The sequence below is a fragment of the Sylvia atricapilla genome, chromosome 2, assembly GCF_009819655.1.
Source record: "Sylvia atricapilla isolate bSylAtr1 chromosome 2, bSylAtr1.pri, whole genome shotgun sequence".
Lineage (NCBI taxonomy): Eukaryota > Metazoa > Chordata > Aves > Passeriformes > Sylviidae > Sylvia > Sylvia atricapilla.
Genome location: NC_089141.1, coordinates 82,604,204 through 82,619,736, shown reverse-complemented (window position 1 = coordinate 82,619,736; position 15,533 = coordinate 82,604,204). Strand labels below are relative to the sequence as shown.

The 15,533-nt window shown below is 36.3% G+C and overlaps 1 protein-coding gene across 1 annotated transcript in view; it reads right to left on the bottom strand.

The window, feature by feature from the left end:
• The window catches only part of OCA2 (OCA2 melanosomal transmembrane protein), a 160,142-nt gene that overhangs the window by 90,747 nt on the left and 53,862 nt on the right, over nt 1-15,533 (bottom strand). Inside the window, exons 13-14 of the mRNA XM_066313584.1 lie at nt 11,972-12,110; nt 2,837-2,969 (exon numbers count right to left, since the gene is read on the bottom strand). Coding sequence (XP_066169681.1) covers nt 2,837-2,969; nt 11,972-12,110 — 272 coding nt within the window. The remainder of the gene's footprint in view (nt 1-2,836; nt 2,970-11,971; nt 12,111-15,533) is intronic.

Genomic DNA, 15,533 nt, shown 5'->3' with positions numbered 1-15,533 from the left:
CTTCTAGCCTTAGCATCTTTTGCTGCATCACATAGAACAAGGGGCAAGTTTGTCAGCTAAAAGACATGCTCAAAAAAGTCCTGAAAAATCCCGTCATTCTTAAAAAACTTAGACTTTTCTCTCCCATGGATGAGTTCTTTGGAGTTTTTTTTTTTTTTTCTTTTGCTGGGTATCCCACTTAAAGCCACTGCAAGCAGTTCCTGGGGAAAAATGCAGGTATTTTTACTGCAGCAAAGGTGCTACAGATCAGTCTGAAAGCCAATAGATTTAAGACAGTGGTAACATATAGTGTTGAAATTAAGATAAAAATGTATCATCCTAATAAGAGCATTGTCTGTTTTTAAAATTCATACTAATCCATTCTAATAATCTGTGTATACTAAAGCAGCAGAAAAAAAGCTTAAAGCACATGCTGCTCAGAGACAAAAAAATGTGGGGAGAGTAATATACCAATTAAATCTCACATAACTTGTTTAATTGCTAATTGAGGGCAAGGTGAGGAAAGATTGGTATTTAGTTGATTAAAACAGCTGCTTCAAACAAGCCATTTGAAGTTATCACAGAACCATTTCAGCTGGAGATGAAAGGACTCCCAGAAGCACCTCGGAGGCTATTCTGCAAATCCAAACCATGACAGCTATCTCCTAATGGAGCTGTATTGGTCTCTTTCTTTCTCTTCCCCTCACACAGAAGTTTTCAGTGGAAAGACTGGCTCTTCAGCATTTGCTCTAATTGAACAGCTCCTGATTAGGTTTGCAGCAGAGGACAAGCAGCTGATTACGAGAACACGTATACTGATTAGGAGGCAGCTATATCTGAACAGACTAAGGTGCAAGCAACAAAGAGTACTAAGAAATTAACTGAGGGAAATATGCTTGCCAGTGTTACACTACTACAGTATTTCACTGGAAAAATTCAATGTCAGTGAATAAACTGTACTAGTCATATTAATTTAAAAAATTTTCATACATACTTTATTTCATAAAATATGTGCTTTAAAACATATGCTTTAAAAGTTTATATCCAAAAGGAAAAAAGTAGCAATGCCATGTTCTAAAATATATATTTTAAAAAAATGCTATTATGTCTGGATCAATACTGCTTACAGTTGGCAGGATTAATTTTCTTAATGGCTTTTTGAAAAATCTTACTTTGTAGGGTCACAGGAAAAGAATTTAGGCATGTTAGGGTCTGAGTTAATTTCTTTATTTCTCTTATTCTCTGAATAAGACCTCTAAGGGTACAGAAAGCCTCAGCTGTTTTAAAATGAAAATGCCTACCTCATACTAGACAGATGTATATATTCTCCTTAAGTGTCTTAGAAAATAGTTAGTCAGTATAATATCTAGAATACCTCAAAAATATTTTTGATCTACAGTCTGGGAAAGAATTTGGCCTTTAGACATACAAACAGGTAAGTTGAGTGCACCTTGTGCTGAATATACACCAAAGTCAAACCCAAAAATCTTCAGAAGATCTTCCTAAGCAGGGAAATTTCTTCTCTGACTTTTCTATCACATAGGATTCAAGACATATGGTATAACCTGCTGAGGAGAGGACTGTCACTTCTGCCTTTTAATAAAACCATAATCCTAAAGCAAATTTTCCCTGGAACAAGACAAGTCACTACAAGTACTACTCCTTTTGCCTAAATAATATACCTACCATGAAAGTCTCTCCTACAATTAGTCATCTTGGACTCTCTTTATAAGAGAAAAATAAACTTTGAAGGCCTGCAATATATCTGTTCTAGCATAGACAGCTCCATTAGGCTTGAAAAGCACTTATCTTTCTCCACAGATTACAAATGAAGCCTGGATATATCAACCATATCAAAAGTTGTCCTCTCCATGATAAACAGATGCCACACACAGGTTTAGAGACATTGTACAGTACATTAAAATGTGTATAGCATGGTCAGTGGAAGCCTGGATCTTAAGTCTTCTGCAGCCAAAAGTGAAAAGAGAATCAGTCCCAGAGAAGAAACTGTTATACTCGACTGCCTTTGTACAAAGCTTGCCAATATATTATACTTAGTGAAACATTTCTTGCCTCATAAAGAAATTGTGAACATTTGGGGAGGGTAGTATTAAATTCCATCTCTGAAAGAGAAGCCCTAGAACAATGATAAAAACTTCAAAATGACTGAATAAAAAAAGTATAAAATCATGAAGACAAAAGGGGACTGACACAGCCGACAATCACTGAAACAGCTTTAAGAAGACTTCTAGGGACTATTGAAGTGAGTGGCATAAAAAGACATAGATTTAGTTCTACTGAATTGTAGAAATCATGCACCAGGGAAATTTAGGGTAGGAAGAGCCACAGAGGTGAGCTGGAGAGGACCTGGAAAGTTCTGCTTTGATGAAATGCCTTTCACTGACAACAGACCAGTAAAAGATTGCTGAAAAATTCAATAGAAGAAAAAGATCAGCAAGGGAATGCATGTTTGTCATAAGGGAAACTGGGATATTTCTAAACCTAGGTTGTGAACTCAGCACCTTGAGCAGATGTTATCTATTGCAATACAGAATATCTTGATACTAGTGTCTGTGGCAATAATGAGTGATGCAAAATATTCCTGCAAATTTTGGAAGATATTTAATGATTTCTGTCGAAACCTCAATCTTGGGACCAGAAAAACATCCACTTCTAAAAATCAGAAAATATCACAACTAAAAATAAAATATTACTTATTAGTTGAAAAATTAATGTTCAGAGAGTGAGAAGAGTGGGCATTCATATCTGAAGACAGCATTGTAGTAGGCAGTACTCAGTTTCCATTTAGCACATATTCGGTGTAACAATTACCACTTTTTCTCATGCTCACACTTACCAACAATTTCACTTGGCTCCTTATTGTAAAGTTTTTTGTTCCAGTAAAGAAGTCTGAGAAAAGGAAAGGAGACCAGAACAACAAGGCAGATACCCAAAAACATATGCCCTGTGAAGGCTGCAAAATCCAATCCCTGAAAATAAAAATAAAACCTAAATTAAAAATCACTTATTTTTCTACATTACATGCAGGGAAAATTAATGGACATTAACAATCAAAAACAAATATAAAGCAATATAGTAAGTTCCAAGTATATCTGTTGTATCTGCTGTATTTCATTCATTTCAAGGATACAAGCCGTGTTACAATTTAATTCAGAGAACTAAAGCATTGCATCAAAGTCACTCTGAAACACATCTAGTGTTCCTGAAATGTACAGTAAAAAAACCAAGCTGAATCATTTACTTTTACTTCTGACTTAAATCACTGTAAATTCATTTAAATCACTCAGATTCTCAGAAATAGTTGAATTTTAATGGCCAGCTTTTGTTTTAAACTGTTGACAACAGAAATGTATGCAATAATTCTCTCTGAACCATTCTTCCACAATAAAAATATTATATGTCAATATTGTGTTTATTCTTCTTTCTGGTTAATAAGTGAACACATTTCTTTATATTTTGCACAATTTTAATGAAGGGGGTTTAAAAAAGTTAAGCAGAACATATTAAAAGGCTACTGCTTTCAAGCAACAGGAATGAATAGTGACAACTTGCCCTAAAACTTTGAATTTTGCCATGCTGTGAGTAGGACATTGGACTAGATGACCTCTGGGTCCCTTTCAGTTGAGTTATTCCATTGTTCCATGTTGCACACATTGTAGTGGATCAGGGTTACCCTTTGGGCTGGGCTTTTCTGAAGTAGCCATGACTCGCCTGTCCAAAGAAAGCTCACATGGAGCTCCAAGGCAGATCACACCTAAGTACTTTGGTAGTAAGGAACTGTCTTATATTCAAAAAACAGAGGTTGTCTGAACTGGTGATCCCAGAAGAGCAGATCTGTGACACCTGGAATAAAGCATGGCTTAAGCCATGGATAGCCCATGTTATCCCAGCTGAATTTTCAGAGCATGCACTGATTTCCCAGAAACTCCAGAAAGTTAGTTGATCTCCCTGTGACACACCTCTATGTCCCTATTGTTCCCTGATTTTTAACTATGAGTTTCCTATAGATCCTTTGGTGATTCCAATGCATATTAAAAACAGCTTCCCTTGCAACAACAGCTGGTACTACCTGCAGCGGGTTAAGACTATTGGGAACTTACTGCTTTAAATGTGTGTTCTTCTATATTGTCAAATGCTAAAAGAATTTATGTGGAAATTTCCTAGTTGAAATGTCTCTGGTTCAAAAAAAGAAAGAAAAAGTTTCTCTATTGCACCACAGGGCATAATAAAAAGACATATAACACAAGAAACTGATGACAGTCGTAAAGAACTTTCATAGCCAGGTAAAGATTGGTGCTCTTTGGCAAAAAAATCCATAGCTTGCAGACAGTCAAATAAATCTCTAACCATAAATATGCAGACCTAGGATTAAAATTTGATCCTATTAAAATACAGGTTTAAGCTTCCTGAGGTAATGTCATCCCTACTTGCTATTTAATATTAGATTCCTTGACTTTTCTACTCTCCAGACACTAAAAGGTGAAACTATACCTGTTCATTGGCTGGCCTTTTGCTGTAACTTAGCTACAGCCATTGCTTTTATGAAAGCGGAAGAAAGACACTTCAGGAATTGAAATGAGATTATTTTAAGACTTGAACAGAAAAAAGTGACACCATAATGAAAAATAATGTACCTTATTCAGTTTGCCTACAAAATAGGTCAGCCACTCAGGTGTCTGACATCTCTCTAAGACAGATTTTACAAATCAGTTTTTATAAAATTTGGCCTCTGGGCATCAAGTTATGATTCAGAGCTACAGAAGGCATTTCTATGAGGGATGAAAACAACATTCATAACTCTAGGAAATTTACAAATGAATAAAAGAAGAATTCCTGCAAAGGTTCAGTGTTTGAGACCTGCCCCCAAAGTACATAAACTCCATATCCCTCAGGTTTATTTCCGTAATTACAACCACTGACAATAAATTGACAATAAATCTAATTTTTATATTGGTTGCCTCTTAGATTATAGCCAAAAAGAAAGAGCATAAAATTTTTGCCAGAAAAGATAAGAACTTTAAACCTTAAAAGGTGAACTGGCTTTAGTGCAGAAATTTTCCAACTTTGACTGTGTGCCATTAAACAAGTTAGGAAGTATGCGAAATCATTATTTCATTTTGGTCTCTGAAATGGCACAAAGAGAGTTAAGAAGCCAAAATAATTTAAGCTGTAAAAACACTGAAGCTACACCTTCCAAAATAGAAATGCCTAAGTCTGACTGGAAAAAACAATTATCCTCTGAAAGCAAAATGACTGGGAAACAGGTGGTTGAAGAGCAATAAAGTAGTTAGGAGTGGTCAGATTATACTCAATACAGAATTACAAGAATGAGGAAAATTACTTCTGCACTCAGACTAGTATTACAAAAAAGCAGTGGAGATGAAGCTTTTGCTGGCAGCAACCACATCAAGAAGAAAGATGCCAGCTACCAAGCCAACTATGATGGTAGAGAGTTTCTGTAGATATACATGGAAATAAAGAAAAATTCTAAAGTAGGAAGTAAAACTAATAAATAGGAACCAAATGAATTCCTGGTAACTCTCAAGTTTAAATATGTGATGTCTTAGTCACATATTAAAGGATCTTGAATATAAGGAAGTAGCTTATTGCAATTCAACACAAACACAAAAAGTCACTTGCCTTTCCATTTTTATTATAACACCAATTTCAAATTAAAAAAACAAACAAACAAAAAAAAAAAAACCACACCTGTGTCTGGTTCCTGAAATGCCACAATGCAGAGGCATCTAAAAAAACACAGCACAAGAAATATGTCACTTGAAACCCACAAACCTAATTTCTCGATGAAGAAAATCACCTCAATCTAGAAGGCAAACTAAAATGCTGAGGGTAAGAAGAAGGTCTCAAGTCTGACTCATAGCTGAAATGAATTGAAATGAGATAGAGATCACAATACCCTTAAAAAAATCAGGATTAACACAGCTTCATGACATAAGAGCTGACGTAGATAAGCCTTGAAAGTGATTTGCTGACACCATCACAAGAAAAAAAAAAGTATACTAGATTTTTGGCATCCTATCCAAGACCATACCCAAGCTTTTCAGAGGGAGTAGCTGGGCTGAGATTCAGGATTTTGTTAACGTTCATAGTATCAGCACATTGATCTTTCATGTCTCTGAGATTCCTAGTAAAAAGAAAATATGCTGCTCTGCTCCTACTGCAGATCAGCTTTCCAAATCAGCTGAAACAAATTGTTTTTGAACAGGGAGTGTGCCTATTTCAGGACAGAGCCTGCATGACAAAATTGTCAGTGATAACATAAGACTGGAGTCAGTTCTCTTCTTGCTCCTGGCTTTCCTCCCCATTACATCCTTGCATTGATCCACATGAGACAGTGAGTGAAAATGAATCCTGGTGATCACTAGCCTTGGACAGCTGATGCCCTGTAGCCACGAGGAGGCTGAGGACTACCAAGTGCTCTACTTTTCATGGCTCATATCAGAAAGGCACAGACTGAAATGCAGACAGCTGCCCTCCCTGATGCTTTGGGCTGGGTGCTTAGCCCCAGCCTCTCTGCAGCACAGGGAATGTGTTTTCAGGGAAAAAGGAGGCTGAGTTCACACCAGCCAGCTAGTAGCCAGCTGGCAGCCTCATGGGGAGCTTTAAGAGACAGAACGGTTTTCTCTGTACCACAGATACCAAAGATGCAGCAGAGGATACCCAGGTGGTGGCAGAGTTGTCCCTGTTCCTTTTCCCACACCCCAGAAAGGACACATAACACCTCCACAGAGCCTAAATTCATGCCCTTTGTGGCTGTGGATAGCACATTTTGTACCTCCTGAGTCCTCTGCACTGTTGGGGCCAGGATTCACCATTGTAAAAAAGCATTAAAGTGCTCCCCATGTCTACTGCATACAACAAAAGTAATTTTCACAAAGATTTTCTTTTCCTGCACAACAGACTGGAATAGAATTGACATGCACAACAGGCAAGAAATATTTTTCTTCCAGGAGATTTCAATCTATGAGATAAATACAAAACACACTTCAAACGTCCCTTACTTGAGGCTATGATGATTGTGTCAAATTTCTTATGTTCCCCAGTCAAGAGAAAATCTAAAGATTTTGTTTTAGCAAGACAACAGCCTAAAGGTCCCACTGCCTACAGATTCAGAGCTGAAACAGAGTGGGCATAATTTAATAGTTTAAAATGCAATCAAATATATCAATTTCATATTAAGAGGAAGTATCATATTGTTTTCCTAAAATTCCAGTTTTTTATAATCTTGATTTTTTTTCCTTGCTTCTGGAGATGTGAAATTAAATTCTAGTCAGAGATTTCCACGAGAAATCTGCCTTTTTAGAGAAATGAAAAAGCAAAAATTATAGCTAGGTGCAGTGATTTGGAGAGCAGCAAGTACTGTGTTTCTGTGTACTTAATTTTTAAAACTAATATAATAAAGAAGATCAAAAGTAATTTATTATTTCTACACTGGCTTAAACATCCCTTTTAGCTGAGTGACTGAGATCTGCATTGTCTCTCATGGGAGCTGTTCATGATGTCACTGAGCCAGAAATCACTGATGGTCTAACCCAGTTACATGAAGATAATGTTTATTTGAGATGTTGATGAACCTCCTTTTTTGTTTTACATTAAACTGTTTAATGATTATACATGCATAGCTGGTAAAAATTCTGAAATCAGATGTAAGCCAATACCTTTTAGTTCATGCACTTTACCTAAGTATAATCTTCTCCTGAGAAAAAGAATCAATGAAACATCGACAGAAGGGGTAGAGTTCTACAAATTGATTAAAAGTTTTAACAAGCTTTTATCCAGAAAACTAAAAAAAAATTAGCCTAATCAACTATGGGAATCCATTTTACCAGTGCTTGAAATATCTTTAAATATTCAATATTCATATATTCTTCTTTTTCAGTACCTTTTTTTTTTTTTTTTTTTTGGTACCACAGTTTTTCATTAAATATAACTAAATAACATCACATCATGGTAAATTCCATCCTGAAGGCTGAAAGTCTCTAAAAGGCAGCACAGGAAAACCTGATGGCTGTCAATTTTCCAGCAAATTCCTGTTAAATGACAAGAATAATTCTGAGTGGTATCCTGAAGCCCCCAAATCCTCAGCAGACATCAGAATAACAGCATAAGCATTATCATATGCTAACAAAAACAGTCAATAAAAGGATATAAACCAGTGACTAGCATATGCTAGAACTGCCTTTGCCCTTATCATTATTTCTTGTATGCAGATTTAGCCTGGATCCACCAGTGCACAAGTTCACTATCACTATGTTCACAGCATCATTTTGCTCTGGAGACCTATTTGCCATCCATTCTTTAAAGAACTCAGAATCACAGCCTGTGCTTAGAGAAGAGCAACTTCTGATCTCAAAGGTGTGTTTGTAGAAGCCTGTGAAGTTCCCAAATACAGAAGATTTCCTGTGTAACCCTTCTGAGAACAAGGATAATATCCAACTGGTTCCTGCTCTATTGTGCCTGTAAACATGGAGTTCCCAAAGTCTGAAGCCCATATCTCTTCAAAATAAAAACATAATTTTGTTAACAGTGGCCATTCTGTAGCAGCACTCCGAAGATAATAAAAAAATTTTAAATGTTTTATATTCACTAAATAAGTTTTCCATTTGCTCTTATTTTCCTTCCCTAAAATCAAAACATAAATGCTGTTTTGTGAAAATTCTTCCAACTCCAACTAAGAACAACCAAGAGCACAACAAATCTTCCTCTCCTGTTATGCAAATGTTCCATTGATTCCAGTCATGATAGTAGGGAATATGCCAGGATTATAAACTAACAACAGCTACAAATAAAAAATCCTTTTGACATTCATTTGCAAATGAATTTGCAAACCCAAAACAAGTAAAGAGACTAATTGCTACATTTTAATGAGCAAAACGTTAAAAAAAAATCTTATTCATCCAAACATGGTTTAATAAATATATTTTTAATATGATATGAGTTTTCCCCAGAACCTAGGGAGAAAAGTCTCTCCAGCACCACAGTAAACAAAAAGTAAAGCATTTTAACACTATAATCAGAAAACAGCACCCAAAGTAACAAGGCTGCATTTAATTTCATATTGATAAAAGCCAATGTTTCCTACAAAAGTGAAAACTTGCATAATATTTCACTTGGATGCTTTTAAAGGTTGATGTACAGCAGTAAAATTCAGGAAGACTGGTAAAATTCTCCTCCTGATACCACCTAAATAAAGCAGAAACCCAAATCATCTACATAGAACAGTTCATTATTCAGCTTCCTGCAGGGGCAGTTGTCCAAGTACTCCTGTACTTACCGTGCAAAAATGACACTGAGAAGGAAGTACAAGAGAATTAAAAGGAGAATTTCAACAAAAATATCAAGCAGAAAAATTTCCCAGAATTCCTGGAATGTCCAAAAAACAACCCTAATGCTAAAAAAGAGGTAAACCCCAAATCTTTTCTATAGAAAACATCATAATAGAAACTATAAACTATATTGCATGAAGGAGTCTTTCTAAGATGTCATTAATGCATTCAAGAAGTTTTACCTCTGAAACAGTTCAGAAAAAAAAAAAAAAAAAAAGGAATAAAACAAAATAAATTTTACTTGGTGCTAATGTAGTAGGCTCCCCATGCATTCTAGACACAGAACTGTGGTAGCTCATATCATCCTTCTTCACAGCACCCTTTATTGGAAGTAGTTTCAGAAACAAGACAGTAATGTCTGTATTTCTCCTTCTGATCAAAAGACAGCATGCTGGAATGGGTGGACAAAATTAGGAATCCAGCTATTAGTTCAACATCTCAGACTGTAAGAGGCCAGATGGTCCAGCTCCCTCTCTGACCTCTCTCTTGGCTTTATCCAGTTACCCCAGCCAGCATTCTCCCAGGAAAATCTTCCTTAGAAGGGGTGAGCTCTAAGCAGTGAGGACATACCTCAGACCATGACACTCTACCCCAAGGCCAAGGACAGGTCTTTGACCCACTTTTATTTATATACATTGATATAACAATTGAGAATATAGAAAAGAAGCAGCATAAATTCTATGGCCCTGTGTTGAACATAATCTGTTTCATTGCATTTCTATTTCTGTGATGCAGCAGAAGATCTAAAAATAATCCAGACTGAAAACATCTGGAAAGATTTTTGTGCTTGTTTCAGATACAGAATTTGCTATAATGTCATATTTGCTAGGGTATTTATACATCTGAGTCCTCCTAAAAATATCAATAGCTCAAACAAGAAAAATGTAACATGGTTTCTTTTCAATTGTGATTGCTTAATTATTTCCCATGTTTATAGTCACTTCTAAAGGTTCTATAGAGATGATGAGGTTTTGAGTATTTAGGAAAATGACCTACATGGCAGGTGCTAATTATTCTCTTTCAGATCAGAAGTTTTAAGTAGGTACACAGATTTCGTATCTAAAATGTAAAACTTAGCTATCAAGTTCTCAGCTAACAATAAATATTACAGTCTTCAAAGTCACCATCCAAAGTACCCAACTGGAGTACATTTCAAATATTTTGATGGCAAACATTCAGTTTATTAAATACTACGAACTTTCAAAGACCTTTTCCAACTTGGACAGTACTTAATTAATTTGAGTGCATTCAGTTAATTAGAAGAGATCTTTCTTTCATAGAGCAATGGAAACATGAGTGACTCCAAATAAAAAAAAAAAATAAAAAAAAATAAAAAAAAAAAAAAAAAAAAAACACCTTGGATTTTATACTATAATTCTCTCATCCCACTTGCTCAGTTATTTTAACACTAAATTTCTTTAGGGTTGTTTTTTTTTTGTTTTGTTTTGGGGTTTTTTTTGTGTTTCGGGGGGCTTTTTGGCGGGGGGTGTTTTGGGGTTTTGTTATTGTTTCTGGTTTTGTTTGCTTGTTTGTTTGGGTGAGGGTGGTTTATGACACCTGGCCAAAAGAGAAAGCATGTGCCTCGTGTCCTTATAGATGTGCCCATTACATTACTGTCCCTTCCATGGCCCTGCTTGTTGGTGAGGAGAAGGGCAGATCTACCCTACCCCAGGAGGGGCTGTCCTTTGCATCCGGAGCAGACTGTCTCCCCTCTACTCCACAGCACACCTGGGAAAGGGGATGGGAGACAGTGAGAAAGGGGAAGGAAGACTTGATGCCCTCGTGTCCAGGATTAGCAGGGATAGCTGAAAGCACAGGAAACTCAGCACACTCACAGATGCTGAGGGCTGTAAACACTTGCCAGCAGTGCCACAGCCAGTCCACAGGCCAGAAAGGCCCATGAGGGTGGGAAGAAATGGTGGGACTGGGATGCACCTGCTGGCTGGTTCATGTCCTGCAGTCCCACCCAGCACCACCCACCATAGCTTTCCCTTTGGAACCAGGCACCCAGCACAAAACAGAAGAGACAGCTGCTGGAATCTAAAATCTGTCACTGCAGCCTGGAGATAGCAAAACATTGTCAGGAGGTGGGAGCCAGCTGCAGCCTGTGTTGCACGGGAGAAGCACCCACCCCTCTCTCATGCCCCATGTCATCTTGGGCTGCACTTGAAGGATAAAGAGCCTCACGTGTGTGTCATGGCTCTACAGGGGCAAAGCAACCTCTTTAAAATGTCAAATTCTCTCATATTTAACTTTTGAGAGTAAACCTATACTGAAAAAAATGGATGAATTTTCATCTTCATTTTCACATTTTTGGGTTTTTCCAACTTGTTGCCCTGTCTGCAGCCCTCCATTGTTGTGCTTCTTTCTTCACTTTGCTTATGGTAAGGAAATCCTCACCAACAACAAAAAAAGGAAACTGGTATTCTGAGTCCAGATGAAAAATATCTATTCTTTATCACTATTTTGTCCCCAAAAGATCCCTCTCTTCTCTCTGATCATCCTACTAAAAGAAAATTAGATTATGTTCTGTTTATATGTCTGTCTGGGGGAAGAGAAGGATCAACATTACATAAGTCAACACCACTACTTAATTTTAGCAGACAAACGACTGCAGTACATACCCTCTTCCTCAGCTCCTGCTTTGAAACAATAATCACATTTGGAGGATCCCCAACAGCAGTGGCAGCACCCCCAATATTTGTGAAGATTACTTCTGCAATCAGGACATGCCTAGGATCAAGATTAAGTACTTCACAGAGCCTGCAGTGTAAAAATAATGAAATTAAATTTTTATCCCATGCATAAATTATCTTAAATCTTAAAAAACACAAAAAAAAATACAAAATTTAGTCATTTCACAGTCAAATGACAAGATTTTAAACATAATGTGTCAATAAATGCTATGTTAAAGTATTCATTGTGCTAGAGTAATTATAACAATATAAATGAAAATCTATAGATTCTTCTTTACATTTAAAATACAATTATTAATGCCTACAAAACTGATGCATTTTTAAAAGCATTTAATTAAAAGTAGTCAACTATTACAAGAATCGGACTACACAGAAAATAGCACTTCAGATTTTCAGTGTGTTACAACTTCTGAAACCATGGTTCTTAAACTGCACTGACCTGTGGAAAACTATTCTGGTCAACCACAGGCTTTGCACTCAGCAACAGTGATTAACTTTCTTATGGGAAGCAGTGGCAGAGGATTGTGCAGGCTGCCTATTAGCCATGAATCATCTATTAGAGATTTCAGCTTTCAAGCTAGGTTTATCCAGTTTATTCTGTTCCTATTCTCCTCCTTCTCTAAAGCTTGGTCATGAGTGTTTCTATTTACAATGAAACAAGAGCAGAAAATACACATTCCTTATGGTTAAAAAAAAAAAAATCTCAAAATGTTTTTAGCAGTTCAAATATATTTAATACTTCTTTATTAGGATGCTGCTTTGATAAGAAAAAATAAAATGCTTCTTTAATAAGAAGCACCTTAAAGTGCTCTAACAAACACTGGGATTGACTCAGTAACCTCATGATCCATTTGAACTCAGAGCCCACTTACACAGAGTAATCTTCACACAGATTACTCCAACCCACAAATTACATTTACGCACACACCCACGTAATCCGCTCTGTTCTGAAGTACAGAAGTGTTAGACTTTAAACTTGGGCTGTGGTAATAAAGGCTGAAAGTTGAAGTCACACCTAAGCACTTTAGAGTAAGAAATAACTGCTTTCCTCTTCACAACTTATCAAAATGTTGCTCCAGAATTTAAAGATGGAGGCCACACTTAAATTACTGTCCTCTGTATCTCATAGTAGATGGTGGGAAGAGTGTGCAGGAAGAATGCTTTCTCACTGCACTGCAGCCACACATTTCCCTGAAAGAAGGGTTGAACTTCACGCTTTAGCTTAAGTTTGTGTTACTAAAATCTACATTTAAAAGAGAAAAGAGTGTATGGCAAAAAAAAAAAAAAATCTTAACCTGGGTTCACTTACGCTATCACCAAGGATGTCAATTTAAAACTCAGGAAAAACACTGTTGGATGGCATATTTGTCAGCATTTAAAAACTCTGGAAAATAATAACTGTGCAAAAATACACTATTTCCTCAGTGGCATGAAATCATTCAGCTGAAGGGTACTTCGTAGTATAACTGGTCCAAATGTATCAATTTTGGTACAAGACCTCAATTGTCCTTGCAATTTTAACTCCATTGCTTCCTTGATTTGCCAGTATTCCAAAATACATTCTAAAATATATTCTTTAGTGATTCTTTCTTTTTTTATGGGCCTAGTGGTATCTTGAGAAGAAAATTCTAATGTAAGTAAGAAAAGCCTAAGCCCAAAGCATAAAACCATTAGAACATCTTAGCTATATGGCTGGATCACTGTTCCTCAGTTTACTTATCCTGGTTATGTAATTCCACATGTGTAAAAATATTAGTCTTTTCCATTTCCCAATAACAAAGTATCTTGAAAATAAGCAACAGGTAAAAGGGGGTAGTTAAAAAAATTTTTAGCAGATTACTACAAAATACCAAATGAAACAAGTAACATGTTTTAAGCCTTATTACAGGAAATATAAACTCTTATGTTCATGGAGTCAGTACAATTTTCTGCAAGCTTTATCTCCATGGCAATGGAGACTGCATAGTGCAACACAGGGAAGCTGTAGACAATGGCAGCAAGATAAAAAAGAAAATGACCCCCAGCATGAAGCTTTTTGAAGCAGGCAATTATTTGATTTTAGTAGGTGAGATAAAATTTTACTTCAGTTTTGATAGTGATTCAAATACAAATGTCTCCCACATACTGAGTTTTCCCTTCTTCAGTGTTACAGGTTCGTTTAATATAAAACAAAAGGACTTAGTACACATTTAATACAAAAGTCCATTACTTAAAAAAGGCTACAAAGGCAGAGTCTCTCCCTTCACAAGGATGCACATGGAGAAGACAAAAGATAACAAGTACAAGGGAGAGATTTCACCTCAACAGAAGAAAAAATTATGGTGAAAACAGTTAACCACTGGAACAACCTCCCCAGGGATGTGGTAGAGCCCCCAGCACTGGACGTTTTCTAGATGTGGTTGAAAGGAGTGCCAGATAAGCTCATCTAGGCTTCCTTTCCCAGGAAAGTTTGAAACAGATGATCTTTCAAGGTCCTTACAACCTGGGCCATTCTAGGATTCTTTGAAAACAGAATAAATGTTACTGTAGCTCTGACTGTGAAAAAGTTTTATGCTGCATTGACTTCTGGATTTCAACCCATTCCCAAATTATATTTATCCAAAATATTCTGTAACACAGCTAAAGAAAACGTGGTGTTTAACAGTTCCAGTGCTGCTTACTACTGCTAGAAATGCAATTATTGATTAGGGCACGGCAAAGCCATCTCTTTAAAATACAATTGGACAGAAGACAAATGGAGCTTTCATTCACCAGCTGTTTCCAGTCTAGAATAAATGTCACTTGTAAAATTGGTTTTTACTGCTTTACACTGCATTTTAAAGAGGGGGCATATCTTAATAGAATTTTGTGTACTTTAATGTGATAATGACTGCAAGCATTACATCTCTTAGCATCATTTTTAAAACACACTAGATCTTTCCAAAACTGAACCGGATTAAACAGATTTGCCTGACACCAGACACAGGTTAAATTCAGGTTAAACAGTAATTTATAATCCCACATTGATTAAATGCAGTTGCAAATCATGTGTTATTAATTTACAGAAATCTGAAGTAATTAAATTCATGGTTGTCTGCCCAAAGTTCCAAATATCTAACTCAAATTGTGCAATTAACCAGTAGCTGTCCCAATGACATGATCACCAACAGGAATAAAATTCAGATTCTCATATTCAAGAAAAAGCTGTCATATGAGATATAAACTTCTTAAAAATCTAGTTGTCACTAATATTAGAAGGGATAACTTCACTAAAACATAAATTACTATCTAAAATTGTATATAAATATTTGTCAGCAAAGGATAAGGCAGCTTTAATTTAAAAATTCTGCCTGCTTTACAGGAAAAAAAAATTTATCTACTAGGGATCATTTGGTGAAATATGCTATTGTAGTTGAGATATGAAGACAAACCAGAACAGTTAGCTGCCAAGGCAGTGTTCACAGGTTTCAGATATGTGCCCAGTACCAATGAAAAGGCAAAAGGCAACCCA